This window comes from Gouania willdenowi, chromosome 10 (genome assembly GCF_900634775.1).
Source record: "Gouania willdenowi chromosome 10, fGouWil2.1, whole genome shotgun sequence".
In the NCBI taxonomy this organism is placed as follows: domain Eukaryota; kingdom Metazoa; phylum Chordata; class Actinopteri; order Blenniiformes; family Gobiesocidae; genus Gouania; species Gouania willdenowi.
Genome location: NC_041053.1, coordinates 19,137,634 through 19,163,935, shown reverse-complemented (window position 1 = coordinate 19,163,935; position 26,302 = coordinate 19,137,634). Strand labels below are relative to the sequence as shown.

The following is a 26,302-nucleotide window of genomic DNA, read 5'->3' as shown; positions in this document are numbered from 1 at the left end:
CCATTGCCCTGTGGGCCTGCACAGAAGCCCTCTTTCCCACATTCCCCCACCCACTCTGCCCACTCGTAAAGCTGGCCATTCCAGCACACCGTAACCCTTTGTTGCCTTATAAAAAATAAAATAAGAGCTGAAAACCTCTGGCAGTAAACAGATTTGTTTACAGCTCTGATTTTTGCAAACGCAGCACCGTGTCATCAAGTTCCATCAGATCAGAAGCTCACTGTAATGCAAGTTACAAGGAATTTCCTAAACACAGAAAGAAAAAAAAAAAACGTGAAAATTACTGAAAAAGTAGAGGTTAAAAATTCTACACACAACTGTTCGTCAAGCAAAAACGGAGAAAGACCACTTCTATTTCTTAACATTTTATTAAAATACAGTGTGGAGTTTACCATTGGAAGTTACCATCACAAACATGATTGTTTCTAATAAAAAAAAAAAGTAAACAAAACAAAAATAAAGCTTAAGAGCCTAGTTACAGGAGTTTTTTTTCTTTTTTTTTTTTTCAATCATTTTTTCATTTTTGCAGTCTGGTGAAAGAAAAAAAAAATCAATTCACAATGAGTGAGTGGAAAAAAATGTTCACATGTTGTAAAAATACATTTCCCAATTCAACATTACACACTGACTTTCAAAAATCCATTCATCCGTTCCTCGTTAGATGGTTAGATGTCAGTGCTCAAGACAAAAAGCAAAAGTTCAAACCTGTGCACGAAAAAGGAGGACAGAGGAAAAGAGAAGAGGGGTGTCTAAAAGCACACGGGGGAAAATTCACGAGAAAAAGATATGGAGGCGGCGGACGACTGCGGGAGGATATGTGTGCGTTTGAACCCTGAGAGAGAATAAGTGACCGACTCTCACTGTAATTTTCTGCTTTTTGTTTGAGAACCCACACCAGTAGCAGTGTCCGCTACGTCCCCACCCCCCCTCCCCCCACCCCTCTGTGAGAGACACTGTAGGAGCCTCTGAGAGGTGAGGGCCACAGGGCAGCCTCACACCCCAGAGTGAAATATCAGCTGTTGTGTTGCACGCTCACACACTGTGCTTCATCTGTTGGCCTGTGCACAAGCTCACTGCAGCTCCAGTTGTTAACATTACATCACAAAATCATCAATGCACAGCAGGTTTTCACACCACTTATCCAGTTTGATGATTAACAACAAGGCCAAATGTGGTTCGATACTGAAAAGGAAAAAGCAACGATTAGTCAGGGGTGTGAGGACGTTTCTGCGGAGCGGCCTTTGGTTTGTGGCTCGTGCTTTTTCAGCGAGATCCATCCTGACGTTTTACCTGCTGTGGTCAACTGTATTAAGGCAGTGAGTGGTTCCATGGCGACTTTCTACGACAGATACTATTACGGGGGAGATAATAAAGTAAATAAGGCCCACAGGATCAACATCTACACAGAGTGGAATAAGACCAATCAAAGAAAAAAAAAAAAGGCTGTCACGTTTTCTCTGAAATGTTTCATACAACATGTAGAACAGACGGCGTAATCCATACAAACAACATCCTACCAGAAAACCAGAATGTTTTATTAACAGTGCACTGCTGAACTGAAAAATATATAGAATCATCAACAGCAAAATTCAAGGTTACTAGTATAAGCTCATAATCTGAACTATTGGGGGGAGGGTTGTTTTTAAAAATATATACTCATCACATGACAGAGGAGCCAAAGTTCACAGGACACAGACATGCTCCGTGTCTCTCATAGACTCTGAGGGGAAAACTGTACATCACTGGAAACGGACCTCGACAAAAATCGCAACTGGGGTTGAAAACACTCGACTGGGGGGATGGGGGGACGCTAGCAGGGGCAATAGTATTTCTCTTGAAAAAATTACCTCACATGCACTATAGATTGAGCAGCTTGACAGTGGAAAGGGGTTCAAATAGGGAAAAAAAAAAACCCAAACAGCATTCACTACTACCACTACTGTTCTAAGTAAAAGAAAGCTAGCAGACCACCTGCTTTTTCACTTCCCATGAGTCAGTAAGAAGGAGGCCGACACACACCAGCTACACTACGGAAGGGGAATAACATGACTTGTGCTGAGAATTTCCACCAGTAAATTAAAGGTAAAGGCTAAGAGACACATATTGGTTTTGAAGCCTGAGTATTTAGTGACCTTATTGAAGCTAGTAAGGGTTTGTCAAATCATTACTATGGGATGATTTTTTTTAATTTTTTTTTTCCTCAAACTCTCTCTTTCTTACTGCTACAATATCACAACCCTTTTAGTAAAGATGTATCTAGAAAATCTGTACAAAAAAAATAAAAGGGTATGCACGGTACATTCAATATCTGTTACTGAGGTACTAGAACGGTGTCCCCCTGACACCAGGGCAACAGCTTTTATCAGTTACTCTGAGGGACTATTCCTTTGGAACGACAAACCGTGAGGAAACTAATGGGCACACACAGCTATGCACACCACTGTCAACCCACATTGTCCTCCAGTTCTGATGGCAACTTATGTATCTACCGTCCCCTCATCCTGAACAGGAAGCAGTAGTTGCATACTGGTTGATGAGAATGTGTGTGCACTGCAGACTGGGGACAGATGCTAATAAACGATAAGGCAGGAGTCGGTCTTCACTCACCCCTCCTGTGTTATGGGCGTAGTAAGGAGTGTGATCATCATTAATAAAGCTAACTGTTCTCCCTCAGACTGTTTCACAGGAATCAGCTGCGTGTGGATCTCTGGGCTCTGAACAACTAGATGGTGCCCCTGCTGGCTGAGGGGCTCAGGCTTGCTCCTGAGGTACAATAAAATGAGGCTTATAAATTTGAATTTGTGTGGGCAAAATGAGCACAAGACCACACACACACACACACACACACACACACACACACACACACACACACACACACACACACACACACACACACACACACACACACACACACACACACACACACACACACACACACACACACACACACACACACACACACACACACACACACACACACACACACACACACACGCGCACGCGCACGCGCACGCACGCAGCCCTCAGCTGCTGGCAGGAGACGGTAATTTATACCAGAGAGTCTTAGTGTTGTGATATGACAATCTAAGCCATTCCATCATTACAATTAACTCTCAGGCTGAAGCTAAATGCTAATCTGAAAACAAGTCAATCACACAGCGAGAGAAAGAGAGAGAGGATGACAAAGAGGATGAAGAGCGTTTTGAACACGAGGTTTACACTAAAGAACTCCACACTGACTTCTTTAGCTGATGCCAGTGTCAGGGACAAAGGGCTGAGGTGAAGAGGTGGACACCATGTACTGTTTGTGGCTTTGTTTGATTTGCTTCAGTACATTTTTCCCCTCCATCATTTGGAAGGTTGGGTGGAGGGAGCGGAGGAGGAAACAAAGAAAAGAGTAGTAACATGAGCCATTAATGTACAAAACGGGGCTTTGACAGTTCTGCCTCACACTCCGGGGGTCAGATGCAGAATTTAATGAGGCAGCAGGGGTAAAACCTCATGTCAGAAATGCTAGATATTCGTCTACAAATATTAAAACACCTAAAACCACAACAGATCAACTTTCCATTAAACAACAGCCAACTAAGGAAATAAACCAATCCAATCACTGAGTCCTTGAGAAGAGTTATTGCTGAACGCAGTGGGGGACTGGGGCGGGGCATGGTGGAAGGGTTTGTGTGTTCTGGGAGAGCTATGGGTGGGTCAATCCTGGGCTGGTTCAGTGATCTGGGAAAAGACTGTAGATCCATGTAAAGTCAAACTGGTGCTGCCGATGTGATGGAGGGTTAGGGTTGTATCCGTTTCTGGGAGGAGGGGGGGAGGGGTGTTGGTTTCCAGAGATGACGGAATGTGCTGGCAGTGGTGGGGGGGGGCTATTGGTCAGAAGGGATGTCTCTGTCAGGTTCAGCCTTGGTTGGTTGCCCCGGAGACGGGGCGTGAGGTGGGTGGGACACTGGGGCGATGCCATGTGCCAGGGGTCCCGTCACAAGGCTTTCCACACCAGTGCCGGCTCCTGGGAGACCCCCTGCTGCTGCAACACTGATCAGACCTGGAGGAAATCTAACACACAAAACACAAAGCAATGCTATTACAGCACAAACTTTACATTCCTTTTTTACACTTGGCCACCTCAGGTCTCACATAAACGTTAACTCCAGATACAGATGATAAATGGGATCCATACTGAGCTCTACAGGGAATCCAGATGTTACATCCATGGTAATTCTTGACTCTTGAATTCTCTCACCTGTAGGTGGCGCCATTAAGCTCTGGGTGAACAGTTGCTGCTTCCATACTGGGCCACGGGGAGGCTGCCATCAGATACTCCTTGTTAACGCAGTTCTTTAGACTGTCTGGAATTCGACCTATGACCACAAGGTAGACTTAATACCATTTCAGTCATGTTGAAGTCTATTCTCTAATGATCCACCAAGTCAACTATCTGGTTTGGATGACCAGTCCTACCAGTGATGGCCCGGCGCACTTCCCTGGCTGCTTCCTCCCGAGCCTCCACAGAAGCCTGCTCACTGTACCAGGATGTGTGCGGGGTGCAGATCAGGTTGGGGGCGTCCTTCAGTGGGCCTGTTGAGAAGCTGTGGAGGAAAGGCACAAATAATCAGTCAGTGTATGGATTCTAAGGAGCCATTCACGTGGGAGGAAGGTTTACTAATCAATAATTCTTTCATATCTGTTCGTTGATTGATGCCAATTTCAAGAGCCTGATCTGTTTCCTGATGCAGGTTTCAATGTGGGAAGGCAGAGTTAAAGAGGCCATATGCAGAATTTCTGCCACCAACAGGAGGCAATACACCTTTGAGGCGTCAAGTCTGCCAGAAATTAAAAAGAAGAATCCTTCACTCTGAAACTCTCAAGGCGTCAACGGGACGAATAAAAGTGTATAGTTATTTCAGAGAATGACATCTTCAAGTATTTCACCTCCAAGTGAACCAGGAAGTAACCTGCTCCCAGCAGAGGCTGAGAAAAAAAGAGTTCATGCTTGAGATGGCCTAGTTCAGGGATGGCTTTGCTGTAAATAGGCTTATTCTCATCCAGCCGGTGGAAAAGGGTACAACAGGTTGACAATATTTATGAATGTATATATAACTCTGTAATCTAAATGTTTCTTAACACTCAAATTTTGATTTTAGGTATTTCAGACATATTTAAAAGTTCTACATATGGCCCCTTTAATGGATGCATGAACCAAGACACATGAAGGCATGATGGTGGGGGGCTCTCCAACTAAAACCCTTTGTTTTTATCGACTTTGATCAATATGTTCAGTATAGAGCTGGGCAATATATCGAGATTCAAGATGTATCGAGTTTTCTATTTTGGCGATATAGAAAATTATATTTTTGTAGCTCATTGAAATACTTGCTGCTTTCACCACTTCTAAGAAGAGCATGAAAAGCATTTTGAGAAAAAATATTGAGAAATGAGGTTTGGTCCAGTTCAGTGATGTTGTGATATTAATGCTTTGTTAATAGCTTGTAGAAATCATATTTCATCATTTAGATTAGATTTGTTTTTAACTTTTTAATTGGGGGAAAATATATCAGTTTTTATTGGTTTTAGAAAGTAAAGGATTTGCTAATTATGTTTCACAGGGCTCTACAGTGCAAGCATTAGATTATTCAAATGTTTAAATGTAAAAAAAAAAAAGTAGTAAGGACAACATTAATAAATACATTATATTAATTTCTAATGCTCAATGTACCTTTTCTATTCATTTTGTAATCTTCTCACATAAGATCCATGTGGACACTAGAATCTGTTATCAAATCTTTTTTCTATATTTAAGTAAAATATCAGGAAAACACTAATGAATGGATTCAATTCTTAGTTGCTGCAGACAGAGGACAGAGTTGAGGAGTGTTTTTAGACAGTAAAACAAATATTGTCTTGGTGAGCTGCCAAATCAAAATGATCAAACATTAACATGTACATGTGTTATATACGTACTGATAACAGAATGGTCAACTTTTCCATCAGTGATATAAAATTAGTTTTTGAACCAAAATCTAAAATGAGTGATGTACTGCCTATTTTACTATCTATTATTAAAAAATATTTTTTGTACTACCAAATATTTTTGCCTTAGAGGCAAGTTTGCTGCTTTGGTAAAATGTCAGCATAGAATTTTGTATATTTACACGAGTCACTCAAACTACAAGATAATCATTGCACGCTTCCACACCCTCCAACAGCTTCCAACAGTGCATTGGTGTGACAGATATGAGGGAAAATAGGAATACTATCCCTGCTGTTAAAAAAACAATGTCATGTTAGTTTTCTGTAGCTGACTTTTTGGAGTAACAGTTGCACCACTTTGTGATGAAGCTGTGGTTCCCATAGATGCTGGACTGGGAGGAAAACGGAGGTTTACCTGAAAGGTTCTGTCTCGTGGACGTCTAGGGCGGCCCCTCGTATCCGGCCCTCCTTCAGGGCCTGAGCCAGAGCTTTCTCATCGACAAGACCTCCTCTCGATGTGTTGACCAGGAAAGCTCCCTGACGCATCTATACCACAGTAGCATAGCAATAAACTTAATTATTGTTCAATTATTAATAATATGCACAGAGATAACTTGGAACAAATCCCGTCAGTACAGATATTTACATTAACCATCACTAAACATGGATGATTCAGAACTACAACATTGCACAAAAACGGTAAATAACATGATCACAGGAGTGAAGCAGTGTTGGCTATTATTTACTTTGAATAAAAAGATTTAATCCCTGGTTCATCCTCCTGTTTATTAGAATTAAAAGGGTGTCCTACTGATTTTATGTAAAAAATAATGAATGCAACTGTTGGCAATAATGATACAATTGAACAATTTAAGACAGTTCACTACAGCAAAACCACCAGAAACTATTTTCCTGTCACCAAATGTGCCAACTAAATCTGATCTCTCAATTTCTCTTAATGCTCCATTCGGGTGGTTGCACTTGTTACGGTAGGTTTATTCATTTTTTTTATTATATTTTATTTTTACTGTGAGGCACTTCAACTAACGTCTTATGTCAATGCACTAGAGCAGTGGTTCCCAAGCTTTTCACAGACCTGCACCCCTTCAGACATTTAATCTGAAGCCATGTACCCCCTACTCCTGCACACTTAAAAACATCATAATGTGATGTCATATACAATGTTGCTCTACAGTGAAATTTGTCCCTGAATTTTACCAATCTTGTTAAGCAATAAAAGATTATTCTGTAAGCAATAAAAAGTTTTCTGAATTATCACTTATTTAATTAATTAACATACTGGCATTTTTAGTGAGGAAAAAAAAATCTCTAAAAATGCACTTTCACACAAGTGTGTGGTGGCAGTGGGCATCAAGCAGGTTTAGCTAGCGCAAAGCAATGTAGCGCTTTTTTAATTAAATTCTTTTCCTGTCACTGCTAGAATGAAGCCATACATAGGTCAATGTGTAATTTGTGTCAATGCATGGAGGCTCCTGGCTACTGCTCTTTTATATTCTAGTTTCCAATGTTGTCACGCTGTTTTAAATTTTTATTCACGTACCCCTATGACAATTTGCGTATCCCACTTTGGGAACCTAGGTGCTAGAAAAATGAATGTTGATGTATACACACTTGTTTGATGGTGAAGTCATTAATGAGGTGGTGGTTGTGCTCGTTGAGGCTGCAGTGCAGTGAAACACAGTCAGAGTGAATAAGCAGGTCTTGCAGTGTGGCCATCCGCTGCAGGCCCAGTGAGCGTTCCACGCCATCAGGTAAATAGGGATCATAAAATATCACCCCAAAGCCAAAAGCCTTGGCTCGCAACGCCACTGCTTGTCCAACACGCCCTGGAGAGCCAAACGGACAGAGTTTAGGTTTCAAACCTTGACTATGGTTCACTGGTTGATGCAGATTAGACTCACTAACTCACAATTAACACTATAATACAACAAGTATGTCAGACAAATGATCGTCAGTCGAGTCAATGCAGTTAACACACACTACTCACCCAGACCAATAATGCCCAGCGTCTCGCCTCGTATACGAGCAGCGCCACTCGCCACCTCCCTGATCTGCTCCACACTGGAGGCACGTGTTCCCTCCCTCAGCGCCTGGTGCATCCAGGTGACACGTCTGTACAGATTGAGAATCAGACATAGCGAAGTGTCGGCCGTCTCCTCCACTGAAGCTGCTGGAACATTACTGACAGCGATCCCTAGATGAAGGGAGACAGAATAAGAAGCCGTGTTAGTCCCTTGTGTGATGCTCAATACTAAAAGCGATGACCAAAAGGGAGTTTTTTAAGGTGATAAACACTTCATCCACATACCAAGCTCAGCAGCTGCTTTGATGTCAACATTGTCAAAGCCCGAACCAATCCTGACAATAACTCGTAGGCCTTTAAATTTCTCCAGGTCATCTCTAGATAGAGTGATTGTGTGGTAGAGCAGAGCGGCTACTGCTTCATTCAGCACCTAAAGACAAAGTACACATGGTGAATACAAATACACATTTGCTCCCCTCTTCAAAAAATAGGTCAAGTAGTTGGTAAACTAAATTTAGAATGTGAGCAGAATCTCTGCATTAAACAGCCAAATTACAAAGACTAATAAAGGGAAACCTTTGACAATGTATCATTAAATATTGCCCACACATTGAGTTTCATACATTCCATGTTGTGCACATTCACATTAGTGCGCAGCAAACAATGTTAGGCAGCAACCACACCTACAGCAGGTAGACAAAACTAAAATCTAAGGCAAAGCCACAAAATATAAATATCTGACTTTGACTGTAAGTTACTGTGAAAATTGCAATCATTAGCACTAAGGGTGTTAATGATTCATCCATTTGATCGATTAATCGCTGTAGTTGGATTGTAGGAATTTATGGATACAAAAAGTCCACAAACTTCTGTTCAAATGCCAGGTTTTTGTGATGTAAAAAAATGATACCAAGATAAATAATTTCACAACTTTTAATGTGACCTATAACTTGTACAATGAAATTGAAAATCAAACTGAAACCTTTAAAGGGCAAAAATAAACATGCACACCCTTAAACTAATACTTTGTTGCAGCACCTTTGGCTTTTATCACAGCACTCAGTCTTTTTGGGGAAGAGTCTATCAATGTGGCACATCTTGATGAGGCAATATTTGCCCATTCTTCTTTACTAAACTGCTCCAAATCTGACAGATTGCGAGGGCATCTCCGGTGCTCAGCCCTCTTCAGATCACCCCACAGATATTCAATCAGATTCAGGTCTGGACTTTGGCTCGGCCATTCCATAACCTCAATCTTATTCTGGTGAAGACATTCTTTTGTTGATTTGGCTGTGTGCTTAGGGTCATTGTTGTGTTGAAAGATAAAGTTCCTCTTCAGCTTTCTAACAGAAGCCCGAAGGTTTTATACCAACACTGCCTGGTATTTGGAACTGTTCATAATTCCCTCCACCCTGACTAAGTACCCAGTTACAGCTGAAGAAAAAAAGCCCCAAAGCATGATGCTGCCACCACCATGCTTCACTGTAGGTATGGTGTTCTTATGGTGATGAGCAGTGTTGCTTTTGTGCCAAATATACCTTAAAGTTTAACCTTGGTTTCATGGGACCTTAACACATTTTTCCACATGCGTTTGGGAGACTTCAAATGTGTTTTTGCAAAATGAAGCAGGGCTTGGATGTTTTTCTTCGTAAGATAAAGCTTCCGTCTGGCCACCCTACCCCATAGCCCAGACATATGAAGAAGACGGTAGATTGCTGTCACATAAACAACACAGCCAGTACTTGATATAAATTCCTGCAGCTCCTTCAATGTTGCTGTCGGCCTCTCAACAGCATCCTTGACCAGTTTTCTTCTCGTCGTATCATCAATTTTGGACGGACGTCATGTTCTTGGTAAAGTCACTGTTGCGCCATATTTTCCCCACTTGATGATGACTGTCTTCACTGTGTTCCATGTATTATTTAATTCCTTGGAAATTCCTTTGTACCCTTTACCTGCCTGATATTTTTGAACAATGAGATCCCTCTGATGCTTTGGAAGCTCTCTGTGGACCATGGCTTGTGCTGGAAGATGTGGCTACAAAAATGTCAGGAAAAGCCTAGTAGAACAGATTAACTTTATCTGAGGCACTTTAAATGGTGACAGGTTTGTGCTGACTCTAATTTAAAATGAATTTGAATGTGATAGGTTAAATCCGAACACAGCCCCATCCCCAGTTATAAGAGGGGAGGGTGGGCACACTTTTGCAACCTCATTCTCTGTTTTTTTTATTTTTACTTCACCTCCCTGAAAGGTTTCAGGTTGTTTTTCAATTGCATTGTACAGGTTATAGGTCACATTAAAGGTGAAAAAAGTTCTGAAATTTTTTTATCTTGGTGTAATTTTTTTACATCACAAAAACCTGGCATTCAAACAGGGGTGTGTAGACTATTTATATTCACTGTACATTGATCTGTGCATGGCAAGTTGGCCTTCCGGATGACAATCGATCTAAAATTGTTTCAAAAAGGTAAACAATCAATTATATCGATACAAGGAAATAACGCATTGGCTTTAAGCACAACAGACTTTATATGGATGCATTTTAAAAAAGCTTTTAATATTAAAAACGTGACACTGTCTGACAGACAAAAATGGAAAAGCCGGCGAGCAAGAAATTGATCAATCCTTTGGGGTCCAGTGTGTGGAAACATTTTGGCTTTAACACAGACGGAGATATTCTAACGGAGTCGCTCGCTGTGTCATTAGCATTAGCTCTGCCTCAGACTCAACATCAGGTTAAAACAAAAAGTAGCAGGTTGAACCACTGCTCACTTAACCTGACAAAATGTTGATTGCACTTCGTTCTTTATATTAATAGTGTATGTTTATGTTGAAAAAACAAGCAGAAGAGTCAGGTAAACCTAATATGTATTTTTATTGAAAACATATTGCACATTGAAAATGAGAGCAGAAAAGTAATCATCCTGTTCATTTAAACTGAAGTGTTGGTTGGACTTTATACATAAATAAAATATTAAATACATTTGCCATTAAATGTTGTGTATGTCCCTAATAAATATATAGACTATTCCCTTACAAGAACCAAAAGGAATCTACGTATTTATTTCACAGTCACACTGGTTAAATTAATATTTTGGCAAAAAATTTACTGAATCAATTTTAAGTCACTGAATCGCGTGGATCGAATCATTCTAAATTAACCAACGTAGTCCTTGAATCGAATCGGCAACAACAAATCGAACGAATCAAATCTTTGCTAAAAACGAATCGTTACACCTCTTATTAGCACCATAAACAATAGGCTTGGATCAAATCCCTCCAAATATTATCAGATATTTAATTACATTAAGTAAGTCAGGGAAATAATTCAAGATAAGAGACAGGATTTTGTCAAATTTAGCTTTGACACCTAAATGTAATCCTCAGTAGCTCACAAGAGAAAGACATGGTTTTGGTTTCAGGGCAAACGTTCAGTTCCTATCCGGAGGAGTCAGAATGCTGTCAAACCTACAGGGTACTAGCTAGTAGGGCTGTAGTCAACCAAGGAGATGGTTGGTCGACCAAGACTATGGCACACGTAGTGATGAGTCGACCAAAAAAAAACAACGGAGAGTGAATGATCAGGTGCAGAGGAGGACGAGGAGAAAGAAAAAGAGAGAAATATTTTGTTTTGGCATTTTGTGGTGCCGATTTGCTTTTAAACACTGACCATTTATGACAAGAACCTAATTCAAGCTTTGACCAGAACCTGACAAAGCAAAAGTGAAACCTACAGGTCCGACAGACATTAGGTATTTATATCAGAGCTCCACAATTAAAACCTATTTTTTTCCTCCTACAAATGGCATATTTACATTTGTTTTAGTGGTTAACCTGCTTTTATTAATAAACTGTTAATGTCAACATCAGATCAGTGCACGGAGAAACAAACGCACGTCAAATACAGGTGCACAGAGACAGCAGTGTATCTATTAACATAATCCACTTGTCAAATATAAGGATAATCCATCTTGTGCAAAAAACGTGTTGATTTAACAGTGGATGCTTGTTTCAAGCCTGTCTTAATTTGTTCCCTCTGCTCTGAGGACAGCATGCAGTCAGCTGAAGCACAACACTTTTTTTTTTTTTTTTTTTTTGGCAGCGCAGCACTCACTCACACAGCTGTTGCTGGACATAGAATCATGTTTAGGCATTAAATACATTATATTGATATTTAATCCTCATTACCTATATAAGTGCATTGCATTTTTTTTTTTTTTTTTACGTTATTGAAACTGATACTATTGCTGGTCGACCAATGAAAATCTTGCGTCGACCACGCCAGCATCGACCAATTAGTGGAATAACTGACCAAAGCTGGCAGCCCTACTAGCTAGCTGTCACTGTAGCAAATGTTCCCGTCTCACCTTTTCATGAATCTCTTGTGTCGACTGAGCATCGCAGAAAGCCACTGTAGCCACGTCTTTGAGGATGGGCATTTCTACTGTACAGTCACGCCCATCTAGAAGAGCCACCAGGGGCCGTGGGTGCATTGGCCCATTGAGGATGGGTGGCCGGATACCTGAGAACGCAAAAAGGACAACTTATCAGCTACCTGAAGGGAGTATTGATAAGGAAACATACCAGAAGGTATTCAGAAAGTTTTTATTACCATATATGTTTGTACGTACAGGGAATTTGCTTTGGTGGTGTTGTTTAACATAAATTAAAATATTGTACAGTTGAGGGGAGTAAATTAAATTATTTCAGTGCTTTTTAAGTGCTGGAGAAACACTTGCAATAATACCAGTATCTCTTTTCTCTCTTCAGTGGACCGGGGTTTCAGCGTGTACATGGCTTGGTACTGATCCTGTGGCAGTGGACCCTAAACTGGATTTTTCTGTCTGCTGAATCATTTGTATGAACAAAATAGACAAAACAGATATAATCGAAGGGAAAAAGTATTATTTTTAAAGTCCTTTTTTCAGAAATTGTAAGAATCACCTCTTATTTATTATTAAAAAAAAGACTTTAAATAGATAGAATTTTAACTTTCACAATTTTATTAGTTTTAGAAATGGACATTTGTTTATGTATCACTAGAAAAATATCCTTGTCAGCTCGAGGTCCCCCGTCACCTGCCAATAATACATTTTATTTACATCAAAAGTCAAACTGTAAGGAAAACATTAATAGGTGGATTATATTAATTTGATTTCTGATTATCAATATACCTTTCCATGTCATTTTATTAACTTTTTCACATAAGGTCCACGTGGACACCAAAAAAGTTTTTTTTAAATCTATTTTCTTTATATTTAGCCAAAATCTCAGGAAAACACCAATAAATGTTTAAATTCTTACTTTCTGCAGACACTATAGAATTTAGATGAGGCGTATTTTAGCTCTTTGTAGTTTTTTTTCTTCTTATAGATATCCCTCTTAATGGGTTGAAAATAACTGGAAAGCTCTCAGTTTAACAGGGACAATGGCCAAAGATGGGTGTGACCAGTTCGTGTCCTGGTGTGACCAACGGAGAAAGTTGGTAGCACTGGAAAAGTTAGTGTAGAGGCATGCAGGGATGATAGTGGAAGTGTTGAAGCACGTCACGTGTCTCCAGTGATGTGTTGATGTTTTTAATAAAAAAAAAATACTTTAAGAGTAATGGGGGCAGAGGAGCCAGACAAAAAAATAAATTAAAAAACACTGAACTTTCCTTGAGCAGAAAACATATTATTCACACATAGAACATGAATTTAAAGTGACGAGAGATTTAAAAAATTCAGGTCAGAGGTTAATAACAGCTGTGTGTATTTTCCATTGTTGGATGGAAGTCGTCACACAACTTCCACCTTATTAACACACACAGCCAAGGCCAACAGAGCTAAATAGCACAACTTCATCAATTACTCAAGCCTATGATGACATTTTTCCAAAAACTAACAGCAGCCTGAAAGAAGCTCTGGGATGATGTGTGCATAAAAATGTGGTCATGTGTTTAGCAATAATAACGCTGCTTCCTACAACCAACCAATGTGCACGATCCAACACACCAAGAGAAATGTTAGCACCAGCCTGAGACCAGAGGAAGCTTAGATTACAGTTAGACCGTTACATGCACCACAGACTTCATTAATCTGACTCTTTTCCTAATGGTAGATTTAGGGAACTTGACCGGTCTACTGTATCAGCAAAAGACATGCAGTGAAAGGGGGAGGGGGGGCAAAGGGAGAGGTGATGTGCTTCATGGTTGGGGGGAGGGGGTGGGGTGGTGGTGAAGAAAACAGCATGGCCTGTGAGAGGGGGTTCATTAGGGGATCTGAGTCATGACCTCAATTCTCGTGTCTAGAGTCAATCCTTCCCATTTTTTCTGGTTCGTTCACTCATCTTTAAAAACAAATACCTTGCGAACAAACAATAACACATTCAGGATTTAAATTTTTTATTTTACTTCTGATAGAATAAATAATCCCTGTGCATAAATATGTTGATTAAACTTGAGAAGAAGAAAAAAAAACATGTTTTCTTGTTTTTTTTAATCTGCATTCACCAATTGTATTTCTCTCCATTTTGGTGCTGTGCAGTTTAAACACATTCACCAGTATCCACTATCTGATCCTGCTGGGTGACAGGTGTGCGTGTCTCTTGGACGCAGTGTGACTAGTCAACATGTTTTTTGGTGATTTTTTTTTTTTTTCTGCTGACCTGAACAAAATGTTGAGAATGCAGTGGAGGAAGAGGAGGGTGGAAAGACAAACATTTGAGAACACTTTCAGCGTCTGGGCATTTCCTACGCTATAAATTTAAAACATTACAGGCCTAGAAGAACACGCGTCTTTGAATATAAAGCCTCCCTTCAGCTTAATACATATTTATTGAGGAATAGTTCAGCAATACTGCAGTGCCCATTGTAGCAATCTGAAAGGATAAAGACATGTTGTGATGTAGAAAAAGCTGCGGGGGCAAATTACAAAAGACACCCTGTGAAAAATATATATCTGAATCCACACAGAGTAATACGAGTAAAGGATGTTGGCATACAACCCAAGGCCTACAAACAGCTAGCATGGCTGTGCACACAATACTATTCATTCAGTAATTCATTCATTCTCCCTCCCTTTCTTTCTTTCTTTTCCCTCACTCCCTCCGTCTCCCCTTTCCCTCTGGCTGTAGTTAGAGTAAGAGGTGAGGGGGGGAGGGGCAGTGAACGATGATAATGCAGCAAGCAGCAGTGCTCCACCCAGACGCAGCAAGAGACACACACACAGGGTTGTTCAGTTCCTTCTTAACGGCTGCGACACCAGTCTCAAAGAACATAAAAGGGAAACAGCACACACACACACACAACACCACACCCAAACCAGAGATCTCTCTCACGCCCTCTATTCACAAGTTCAAAAAAACCTGCCAAAATAAAATATTTTAATCCAACACACACGAGCACGGTGCTAACCTTGCATTATGAAGTCTGTCAGCCCGTCTTCTTCTCTTGCTCTCTCTCCCTCTATCGCTCTTTTTTTCCTCCCTCTCTAGGCCAGCCTGCTCTTGGCTGACTGAATCCCAGCTGTCATCCACGCCCAGACCCTCCCCCACGGCCAACGGCCAATCACAGTGGCCTGCATTGGGAGCTGGCCAACCAGCACTAACCTCATTAGAATAGTCAGAGCTGAGAAGGAGGTGGCCGAGGGCGGTTTGGGATGTTGTCGTTTTTTAAAGAGACAGCTGGCCCGTTTCCCTTTAGCAGTGGCCACGACCTTTCACCTTGTCCTCTCCCTCTCACCCATCTCCAGACATAAACCCTAGCCTCCATCTTAGCACATTACTATCTCCATCAAAACGTTTCAATAGTCAAATCAATCCCCCACCATAACACATTACTGCATATTGTAATATACAAAAAGCGTGGGCTGCAAGTAGTATGGAAAACACACTTTAAGTTTAAACATGTGACCTCATGCACAACAACAATCCCAACCACCAAAGGGACTTCTAATCTGTACACTAGGGTGTTGAAAAAAATGGATTAGGCGATATATCGCGATATTACATTGCGCGATTCATGGATTGATTCAAAATGCATCCATAGCAATTTATTTTTTTTTTACCTTTATTTAACTAGGAAAGTCTTTTCCACAGCAGGAGACATTGTAACTGCACAAAGAAGTGCTTTATGACCAGCTTGTGTTTTTTCAATAAAATCCAAAAAGAAAGTACTAACTTTCTGCATTTATTTGTTGTTCTAGGCATATACTAGGGGTGTGTTTTTTTAAATAAAATAATTTTTTAAAACAATATTTTTGTGTATCGTGATACGTATTCTATTGCAACATCCTTCCCAATACTCACCCCTAGCATAAACCTCAGTTAAGTTACACTAAAGTCAAAGTTGGTTTAAAAGCCACAGGAAGATTGTATGTTGTTTTTTTTTATTATTATTTTAAGTTGTTGGCACATGGCATGTTAAAGCCAATGTTTTGTGTGTAAAATATGCCAATAAAATATATTTCATACGTAACGTTCTCATGAAGGTGTACACATTTACAGATTAGTTGTTTCTTAAGGTATATATATATTTTTATTTTTTTTTTTTTTAAATCGCCTTATACTTTAATATTGGGATATATCGTATCCTGACCTACGTATTGGGATACGAATCGTATCGCCAGATGCCAGGCAATACACACCCCTACTGTATACAAACATAAATAATCTAGGTCTAGAATGTAACAATTTATGTAACAAATGCCTATTGTTGCCTGGTTATAATTTAGCATTTTAAATCAACATTATAGTAAGAATTTCTCCCAGGAGCACTATAATATTACAAGCCAAAACAAGCACACTTTGATATCACTAGCCCTAAAGCTCCAGGCCGTGGGACGGTTTTGCCGGGCGTGGTTGTTCGGGTTCTTTTTTTTTTTTTTTTTCCATCCTTCAACTGAGGAAAAATAAAGTCTTCCACTTTATTTCAAAACAAAAATGTCATTCACATCGACTCAAAAAAACTAAAATCATCTCTCAGAGTAAAGACAAGTTCTTACAGATGCTAATCAGTGGTATTTTTGTGACTAAATCCAGGTGAATAAAAACAGAGATGCTCCGTCTACCGTTATGATTGAACCGAAAATTACACGTACGTGTGAAGGAGCCTTTCAGCTGCCTCACCCTGACCACTAAAAGAATCTTAGATTAAATAACTGACAATATAACCATTATTTGATCAATTATACTGTTCTAATGTTTTCTGTAAGACATGCAACGTGCAAAATGTTTAACAGACAAAAATGTGCTTTATTTTCTCAAGAACACATTAAGTTCCTGCTTCTTAACATCTAAACCTCACCAACTCTACCAAACAGTAGATGAACAAGCCAACTTTGAAATCTAGTCAACATTAGACCAATAAACACAAAAAGAAAGCAAAGCTGCATTTTCCATGTAAATAGCACAAAAATGTACAAAATCACCATTCCACAATTTTACCTAAAGTCGTCAATGATGTTTCAAGGTATTAGAAACAATGACTGTATTCATGGGAGGGTTACAGATGTAAAAAAGCCCTTTTATTTAAATAGTGAATGATCACTCACCTTCACAAATACGGTCAAGTCTCTGACGCTTGACCTGTTTGTGCTTGTCCATCAGAGCCATAGGCCAACAAGTCTTCACCTCAGACAGAAGAGTTTCACGAGCAAGCGAGTGATCTTTAGGTTTGTCTGCTAGGGATCGCCTGCGTATAAAATGACAAATACAGTCAGAAACCACTACAAAATAATCATTTCATTCAAATTTTGGGACTAACTATCTGAAAAGAAGAGAGTGCTAAAGTGAATTATGTTTCTGAACTAAACAAATATGCGTAAGTGAGTAAAGCGTTCATGAAGAAGCTCAGAGGGGTCAGTGACTTACAGACCTCATCAGAACAGACGGGAACAATAAACGGATGGACTCATTTTCACCTAATGACAACCTGTAGAGGCTCAAATTTTCCATTTCAAAATGAACAAAATTCAGTTTACAATGGAAAAGTAACTTTGTCCGTCTATTTCTGGGGTCATGTGTGTTGGAGAGCAGGGTCTCCAGCAGACAGATTAAATTACATTTATTTAAAACTCGATTTTCTAGTTGCAAAGGCTGCGATTTTTTTTTTTCTTGTCCTGTTTTGTACTGTCCTGTTAAGTTCAGAGAGTGTTGAAGAAGTGCAGTCCACATGTTTCATGAAACATGAAGTTAGTTAGATATGTCAAAGCCAAAGATTTGTTTGCTTTATTATTGGAATCTGTGCTTTAAAATGTATATTTAATATTTATTTAAAGTTTTAAAAAATCTGAAATTGTTTATTATGAAACAGATTAAGATTAATTGCTTGTGTTCATTGAAAAATACATGACAAGAGTCCCTTGAAAAAACAATAGCATATTAAATCACTATCGCAATATTGAGGGGAAAGGAAAAAAAAAAAAAAAAAATCACAATTAAATTATTTTCCAAAATCGTTCAGCCCTAATACTATTCCAACTTTAAAATGTGTTGCAATAAATGTTTCTGATCTTTTTTTTTTTTTTTTTTTTTTTTTTTTCTTTCTTTCCAAATGTCAGTTTACACATTTCTGCATTAACTTTCCCTACTCAGATGTCAATACAGGCTTTTAAACTTCCTGAAAGTGTGCCAAATATGCTTAACTATTGTTATTATTTCATACTTCATTGCTGTATTGGCACCAAATGCACACGTTGAAATCACATATATTTTGCCTGATATTTGACATCTGTCCAAAGTTGTTACAGTTCAATTGTATGTTATACAGATGTTTCTTTTTCAGGTGAATGTTGTCATATTTCGTCATATTTTGTGCAAAAACTGAGATTTTTGCCCCTTTGCCCACACTTTTATGGTGAAAACTTGCATAATCCATGCATGTGATATTGTCCCAAAATATGCATGTCAGGTTACATTCCCTGTTATAATACATTTTTGCTTAAAATAACAGTATACAATCAAAAAATTATATTTCCATTTCAGATTCAGGATGTAAAACTAATTTTTTCCAGCTGTTTTCTGCGGTCTCTGAAAACCTATTGTGCTACTTACTCAGTGATGGAAACTCGAAGTGTCCCGACCCAATATTGATATTGTATATCGGTCCAATCGAATATCGGATTTTATCAGACTGGAACTAAAATCTCCGATATAAGCACTCCTATAAGTTTTTGTTGCTTTTGTCCCCACCATTTACTGACAGTAAAAAAATAACTGAAGTGAACTTGAATTGTTGACTATTGTTCTCTGTTTGAGTAACGTCACTCGATCAAGCCTTTTCTAACATTCCATACTACAAAATATGTAATAAAAGTATGTATGATTCGTGCTGATATCGTATCTGATCATATCGGCCAATACCCAAAGCTGCAATATCGGTATCGGAAGTGAAAAAGTTGTATAGGGACACCCCTAATGGAAACAGACAGGCTTACCTGAAGAAGTGGTTTGTGTCACTTGTGTTGATAAGTCAGTTTACACTGTAAACAAAAGAGTAAACAGACTGCAGTTCAAGATAACTGTGCTCTTGATGACAAAAGCATTAATATATTCAATTATACGCAATTCAATAAAATGAAGCATTCAAAATGTTGTAATTTATAACAAAAAAAAGAGCAGTCACACAAATACTTCTACACATCCTTGCTCTTCGTTTAAATGTTGAATTAAAAATAAAAAAATGAATAAAATTTAAAGACACATTCCTGGCAGCAACAAAAAAAAATACAACTACCCCAACAATAATCAAACTGATAGTTAATAGCAACATGGGTGGATTTAATCTTGAGTTTGTGATTCTGGAAATGTTTGTTACTTTTTTTTTTTTTTTTTTTTTGCTATGCACTTTGAGATGACTTTGTTGTAATTTGCGCTATATAAATAAAGTTGAATTGAACTGAATCAATCAATCACAACTCTAGTCAATCTATTCGAGGAATTACACAATTTACAAAAACAAAACAAAAAACAAGAAAGCTCAGGGAAACATTTTCACAGCTAAATTTAACCAACATAGTCCTGACTTATTCTAAGATTAGAGCTGCAGGCCCATATTTTGACTAACGAGTGTTATCAACACATTTAAATATTAAACCCCGTTTATAATGGGATAATCCTGTAGCAACAGTGCTACAGAAACTTAATTCTATTTAACTACTGCTATGGACAGACAGAGGAACCCCATAACGACCACATCTCCAAAATGTGCTGCAGTAACAACAAAATAAAACCAAGTAACTTAACTTTTATTAACTAAATACAATGTGACGGCTGGACCGCCGACATTGAAACCGTTAACTAGCTTATGGCTTGTAACATTCACTAAATTGTTGTGACTATTAATTAATGGACAAATTAAAAACCTAGTTGACTCTAAACATAAAAACCTAATAGAAACGTGTGAGGCCATAATATATTAAGTTGCTGTAGTTCAGCCTAGTTGCGTAGACTTTTGAATAGCAACCCGAGCTAACGCTAGCATATGCTAACTAGCTAGCCGGCAGGGCGAGCTAACCCAAACACGGATCTTTAAAAGAACAAGGACAAGCATTATGTAGATAAAAACATGTGCAACCTTAATCGTGTGGACGCATATAGCGTTTTATCTGATCGATTCGTGAACAAATTCAAAATAAAATTTGCTTTAACAAGTTGTAATGTAGCTAACGCTAGCTAGACAGCCGCGTTAGCAGCGTGCCTCAGAGGAGATGCTGCGAAGGGGGAGCCCATTTCGTCTGATTTGTTATCAGCGAGTGGCGCTACAATGTGAAATATGTGACCCACAACCACTGGAAAAACACGCACAAATCCAACAAGAAATGACAAATTACCGACGGAAAGGAGTTCACTCAGCTCCACATACAACTCAAGTGTACAAACAGAGCAGAAAACAAGAGTTATTTACCGCGAATAAACTCTTTGAAGAGTGCTGAGAGAGTGTGCGTGCTGAGGAGGTGTTCCCTCTCTCCCGATCGCCATGAAATCACACAAAAGAGGAAGTGGCTGCTTAATGGGGGTCAGACAGTCCGTGGAAAAGCGTGTGTGGACTGCAATGAGCGCCCTCACTGTCCACGGCGGATCAACCGAGTCACAGACACTCGGAGACCGCCCGGGGCAACAGGTCCTCCCGATGACCCACCAGAACGCTTTGGGTCCGCTTCTTCTAGTTCTTTAACCCGACCAAAGTAAAAAAAAAAAAAAAAAAAGTATGTACTCTAAAACTACAAATTACATCCACAAGTTGTTGAGATTGTTCACAAATCTTCAATTTTGTCCTGTGGATTTATTTTTTTTTCACGTAGAATTCTTTGGTTTTTACACTTTATTTTGTTCGTAAATGATTGCCCTGCTCCTGTCCCAATACTGTAAACAATCACAAACTAACATGTAACATAGGGTGGGACGATATACGAAGTTCACTAGATGATATACGATATTGGGCTAACGATAACTATAAAGGGGGATATTTTTGTTGGAGGGGGGGGGGAAACGCTGTATAAATAATCATGGTTTCGTTTGACTTTAAAGAAAAAAACACAAGGATTAATAATAGAAAGTGTCTATTTGTACGGTTGCCGTATGGGCAACCCCCGGTGCTATTGGTACGGTGACCGAAGTACATGTACGTACGAGTCTTAGGGTTAGGGTTAGGATAAGTTTAGGGTTAGGTTATAACCCAATATCACAACAATTTTTAGGGTTAGGTTTAGGGTAAGGTTTAGTCTCAGTCACGCGACCTAAACTGGCCAAATAGGGGCGCTGCGTACGGATAGAATGTTAGTATATTGATACGGCAACTGCCACTGCATAATAATTTGCTTTTTTATTCTCACAGATCACAGTATGGAAAAGAATCACCAACACGGTGCCAGCGGGCACCAGGTAGCCCGCAAGGACCACGAGAGGAGCCCCCAGGAGCTCTGGTCACCAATGAACTTCATCTGAAATCTGATTTACTTTGCATGATTCAAACTCACAAAGATAAATACATAATTTATGAAATATGTAGTTAGTTCTTAGTAGTACTTACGTACTGCTGCTGCACGTGATAAAGTTTTAGCATTAAATTACCATCTTTAAATGTTTATTTTCACTGAAACATTATGAGAAATGTTTTTAAATATTGCAGATATGGTGTATGGGTTGTGGTATTTTATATATAATATAAACTATAATTGTGACCAATGTGTTGCAGACTGGATATATGTTATAGATAAAATGATACAGTATACTGTATATAAAATATATTTAAAAAAAAAAAAAAAACGCAAGGTGGATTTCCATAATATGACATAAATGTTACATTTTAAAAACGTTACATGTTATACGATTAGTTCAAAGTTGTTTATCAGTAGCTAGCAAATAGAAAGATGATATTTTCTATGAAATGTAATGAAAATGAAACAATTGCATAAATTAGGAGAAATGAAGTGTTTCATGTTGAAACTTAAACATTTCCTATTTTTTTTTAAGTTACTGCTAGTATTATCTTACCCTTATTTAAGTGAAACTGTGAACTTTTAGTATTCAAGAAGTGCTTTTTAAACTGGTAGCCCTTCTGACTATTCAGTACCTATGAAGTAGCTCACAGTTTCAGAAAGATTGGTGACCCCTGATCTTGAATTTAAATCTGGGGTGTCAAACTCATTTTAGTTCAGTGGCCAATTACGGACCAGTTTAACCTCAACTGGACCGCAGATTTCATGAGTTAAAACTAGCAATTTCTACATAATGTACCTTAATTTGCATTTCTACGTATAATTGATATAGAAAGTATGTAAGGAACCTACAATAATCAAGCAACAAGTTATAGAATTTTCTTTAAATTTCCTTGAGTTTGTGCCAATTTTTTTAATCTAATCCAATTTTGTGGAATCATTTGAAGGAAATTGCAAGATTCTGAAAAAAATTGGAGTTCTTTCAACAATTTAAGATGAAAAATAACTGCCATCATGTGATATAATGAGCATTATTTAGTGGAATTCCATTGAATTTGGGTCATTGGAGGGGCTGATTTATCTACAAATGAATTATTTCGTAATCTACATAATAATTCACATTTTCCTGTCATTTTTATTTTCACCTGCAGGCTGAATCGGGTGCTCTAAAGCAGCGATTCTCAACTACTGGGTCGTGACCCAAAAGTGGGTCACAGACCTGTACTGGGTGGGTCACGGACAGCTGATCAAAAATAAATATATACTTAATGTTTCTGTTTTTACTTGTTTTAATAAGTCAACCCTAAACAGACTCCAGATCGTTCAGAATGCTGCGGCCAGACTTTTAACTGGTGCTCCCAGAACATCCCACATTACCCCCTTTCTTTGTACTCTGCACTGGCTTTCAGTTAAGTTTCGAATAGAATACAAAATCTTAGTTCTTACATTCCCAGCGTTACATGGTCAGGCCCCTAAATATATCCCAGACTTGTTGTGCCCCTACACCTCAGGGCGAAGCCTTCGGTCTTCAGGTCAGGGTCTCCTAAAGATCCCAAAAACAAAATTTAAAACCCGAGGAGAACTGGCGTTCCAGGCTGTAGCTCCCAGACTCTGGAATAACCTGCACCAGTCTCTCCGGGAGCTTAACTGTGTGGACACTTTTAAGAAACTGTTAAATACTTAGCTTTTTAGAAATGCTTTTAACTGGATTTTAAATTTTTATTATCCATTTATGTTGCTGCTCTTATGATGTATATGCACCCGTGGTTTATTATTCTATTATGATGTTGCACTTGTATTTTAACCACAGCTCTGTACAGCACTTTGTGATTTTATCTGCAAAAAGCGCTTCATAAATAAATTACTTACTTACGTCTCATGTTGGACTTGTCTTTTACTTTGAAAGAAACTTATCTTTAGACAGGCATTTAATGACCGTGGCAAAATGTGGGTTTTAGGGTGAGACCAGTTGAGAACCCCTGCTCTAAAGGGCCAGATTTGGGTTTGACACTTAAATGATTGTTAGCACAATTGTGAAGGCAGCATGGTGGTTAGCTTATTTGTGTTGAGTTTGCATGTTCTCCCCATGATTATAACAACTCTGATTGGTGTTTTTGTTGTTAAATATTAAATAAGTAGCTTTACTTTGACCTTTAACTCATCATAGTTCAGCAGGAAAAGGGAAAGAACACAATGAATTGAAACAGCGTAGCTTTGTAATGAAGCATATGGAATGTTCCAGGCCCATGGCAACATGTTGGTTGGAGGCAATACAGAAGAGAATCTGTTAGCAAACAGCTAATGTCAGTGTGAGTATGCTGATGGGTGCCAAGATCAGAGGTGGGGGAAAAACATTTTTAAAAACTGAATACAATCATTGAGTTTGGTAGACTGTATTTGTATGTTAATCAATCACCAGCTAATGTAGCTTCCTTCTGCTGAGTAGACATTATAAGGTCTCACTAGAAAACATTAAGCCAGACATTTTAAAACCATCTGTGTTTCTGTGAGAACTCACACCAAATAATTTTTATCCATTTAAGTTTTTGCTTATGTGAATGTTTGGTTTATTTATCTGATTGGTATAAATTTTGGTTAATTGGGCTATATATCATGCAACAAGATATGGCGATATTAAAACATTCCAAGATGTATCTTGGATATTCTTCTTCTGAGTTGAAAGTGTCATATTCAGAGTAGATTTGTAAGTATGTCGAGAGTTAAAGTCAAATAAATGGTTATTATTACATCTGCAATTTTTTTCTTTTTAAAAAAAATATCGTACCGTTATTGCAAGCCCATGTCGTTTATCGTATCGTGAACTCGATGTATCGTCCCACCTCTTGTTTCGTACATTGGTATCATTTCAAATTGTGCATCTGTATGGATGCATCTGTTTGCTAACCTGTCAAAGTTGGCTGAGACAATCTCAGAGTGATTGTATAAATTATATCATCACTCCATGAAAGGTTATCCATTTACTCTAAATAAGAACTCGACAAGTTGATGAAGTGAGAGCCCCTCCCGGATGACTGAGCTCCTAATCCTATCTCTAAGGCTGAGCCCATCCACCCTACGGAGGAAGCTCATTTCGGCCGAAATATTGTTTTTTCGGTCATTACCCAAAGGTCATGACCATAGGTGAAGGTAGGACAGTAGGGCAGTTCCCTCTTCACCACAACCTCTCCGACTTTGACTTCATGAACTTCTGACTTCCAACCCCGACTTAATTTTCCAAGCACCTTAGAAAATGGTTGTTGGAAAATCACATTTGTGGACATAATTGTATCTAATGTTTGTTTTTCAAATGGGCGTAGTTTATTGGGGTACCATATACAAATGTGCATTACTGCATACATAAACACATCTATGTAACAATAAAAAAAAAAAAATCTCAAATCTTGCGACGGATCAGTGCAGAGTCTGCATTACTGCAGACACCGCACAATCTGCCTGTCAACATGACCCCGGTCGTACAGGGAGCGGACGGCCCATATGAAGGTATCTGATACCCCATACTTCCGGAGAACCCTCCAAAGGAATCCCTGAGGGACACGGTCGAATGCCTTCTCCAAGTCCACAAAGCGCATGTGGACTGGTTGGACAAACTCCCATGCACCCTCAAGGACCTCGCTGAGGTTGTAGAGCTGGTCCACAGTTCCGCAACTAGGACAAAAAATGCATTGCTCTTCCTGGATCTGAAGTTCGAATATTTGGCAGACCCTCCTCTCCAGTACCCCTGAATAGACCTTACCAGGGAGGCTGAGGAGTGTGATCCCCCTTCTTAAAAAGAAGGACCACCACCCTGGTCTGCCAATGCAGAGGCACTGCCCCTGATATCCACACGAGTTGCAGAATGGTGTCAACCATGACAGCCCAACAACATCCAGGGCCTTGAGGAACTCCCAAAGGATCTCATCCACCCCCTTGGCCTTGCCACCAAATACCTTTTTAACCACCTCAGCTCCAGAGATAGGAGAGTCCACTTCTGGGTCCCCAGGCTCTGCTTCCTCACCAGAAGGCGTGTCTTCGAAGTATTCCTTCCACTGATCCATAACATCCTCAAGGTCAGCAGTGCCTGATGGTGGTCAGAATCTCTTCGAAGCATCCTCCATCGTTACCCGTCAGAGTTCCACAGGCCAAGAAGGCCCAATAGCACTCCTTTTTCAGCTTGACGACATCCCTCATTGCCGGTGTCCAACAGTGGGTTTGGGTGTTGCCACCACAACAGGCACCGATCCACCGCTTCAACAAGAGAGACTCGGAACATGGCCCACTAGAACTCAATGTCCCCAGTTCTCCTGAGACATGGTTGAAGTGGGGGAAGGGTTAGACAGAGACAGGCTCAGAAAACCCCATGAAG

At 39.3% G+C, this 26,302-nt stretch overlaps 1 protein-coding gene across 2 annotated transcripts; it reads right to left on the bottom strand.

Moving 5' to 3' along the window:
• Positions 1-2,955: 2,955 nt before the first annotated feature.
• ctbp1l (C-terminal binding protein 1-like) lies at positions 2,956-21,170 on the bottom strand. 2 transcript variants are annotated; one of them, XM_028460075.1, is made up of 11 exons: positions 20,907-21,170; positions 19,438-19,482; positions 17,554-17,693; positions 12,391-12,545; positions 8,306-8,450; positions 7,985-8,191; positions 7,609-7,823; positions 6,392-6,522; positions 4,468-4,595; positions 4,250-4,367; positions 2,956-4,062 (listed from the first exon to the last, which is right to left on the bottom strand). In XM_028460075.1, exons 3-11 carry the CDS (start codon positions 17,612-17,614, stop codon positions 3,876-3,878), a joined length of 1,347 nt encoding a protein of 448 aa, XP_028315876.1. In that variant the 5' UTR covers positions 17,615-17,693; positions 19,438-19,482; positions 20,907-21,170; the 3' UTR covers positions 2,956-3,875. The 2 variants fall into 2 exon arrangements, with proteins under 2 accessions (XP_028315876.1, XP_028315877.1); XM_028460076.1 differs by lacking the exons at positions 17,554-17,693; positions 19,438-19,482; positions 20,907-21,170 and adding an exon at positions 15,417-15,677.
• Positions 21,171-26,302: the final 5,132 nt, after the last annotated feature.

What these genes read in the sequence shown, in the direction of transcription:
- ctbp1l (XM_028460075.1), bottom strand. Translation starts at nt 17,614, where the DNA reads ATGGCTCTGATGGACAAGCACAAACAGGTCAAGCGTCAGAGACTTGAC. An exon ending in AGTGCGCCGGGCCATCACTG is followed by an intron (nt 4,368 to 4,467) that starts GTAGGACTGGTC and finishes TTGTGGTCATAG; the next exon opens with GTCGAATTCCAGACAGTCTA. An exon ending in CTTAATGGCGCCACCTACAG is followed by an intron (nt 4,063 to 4,249) that starts GTGAGAGAATTC and finishes TTTGTGTGTTAG; the next exon opens with ATTTCCTCCAGGTCTGATCA.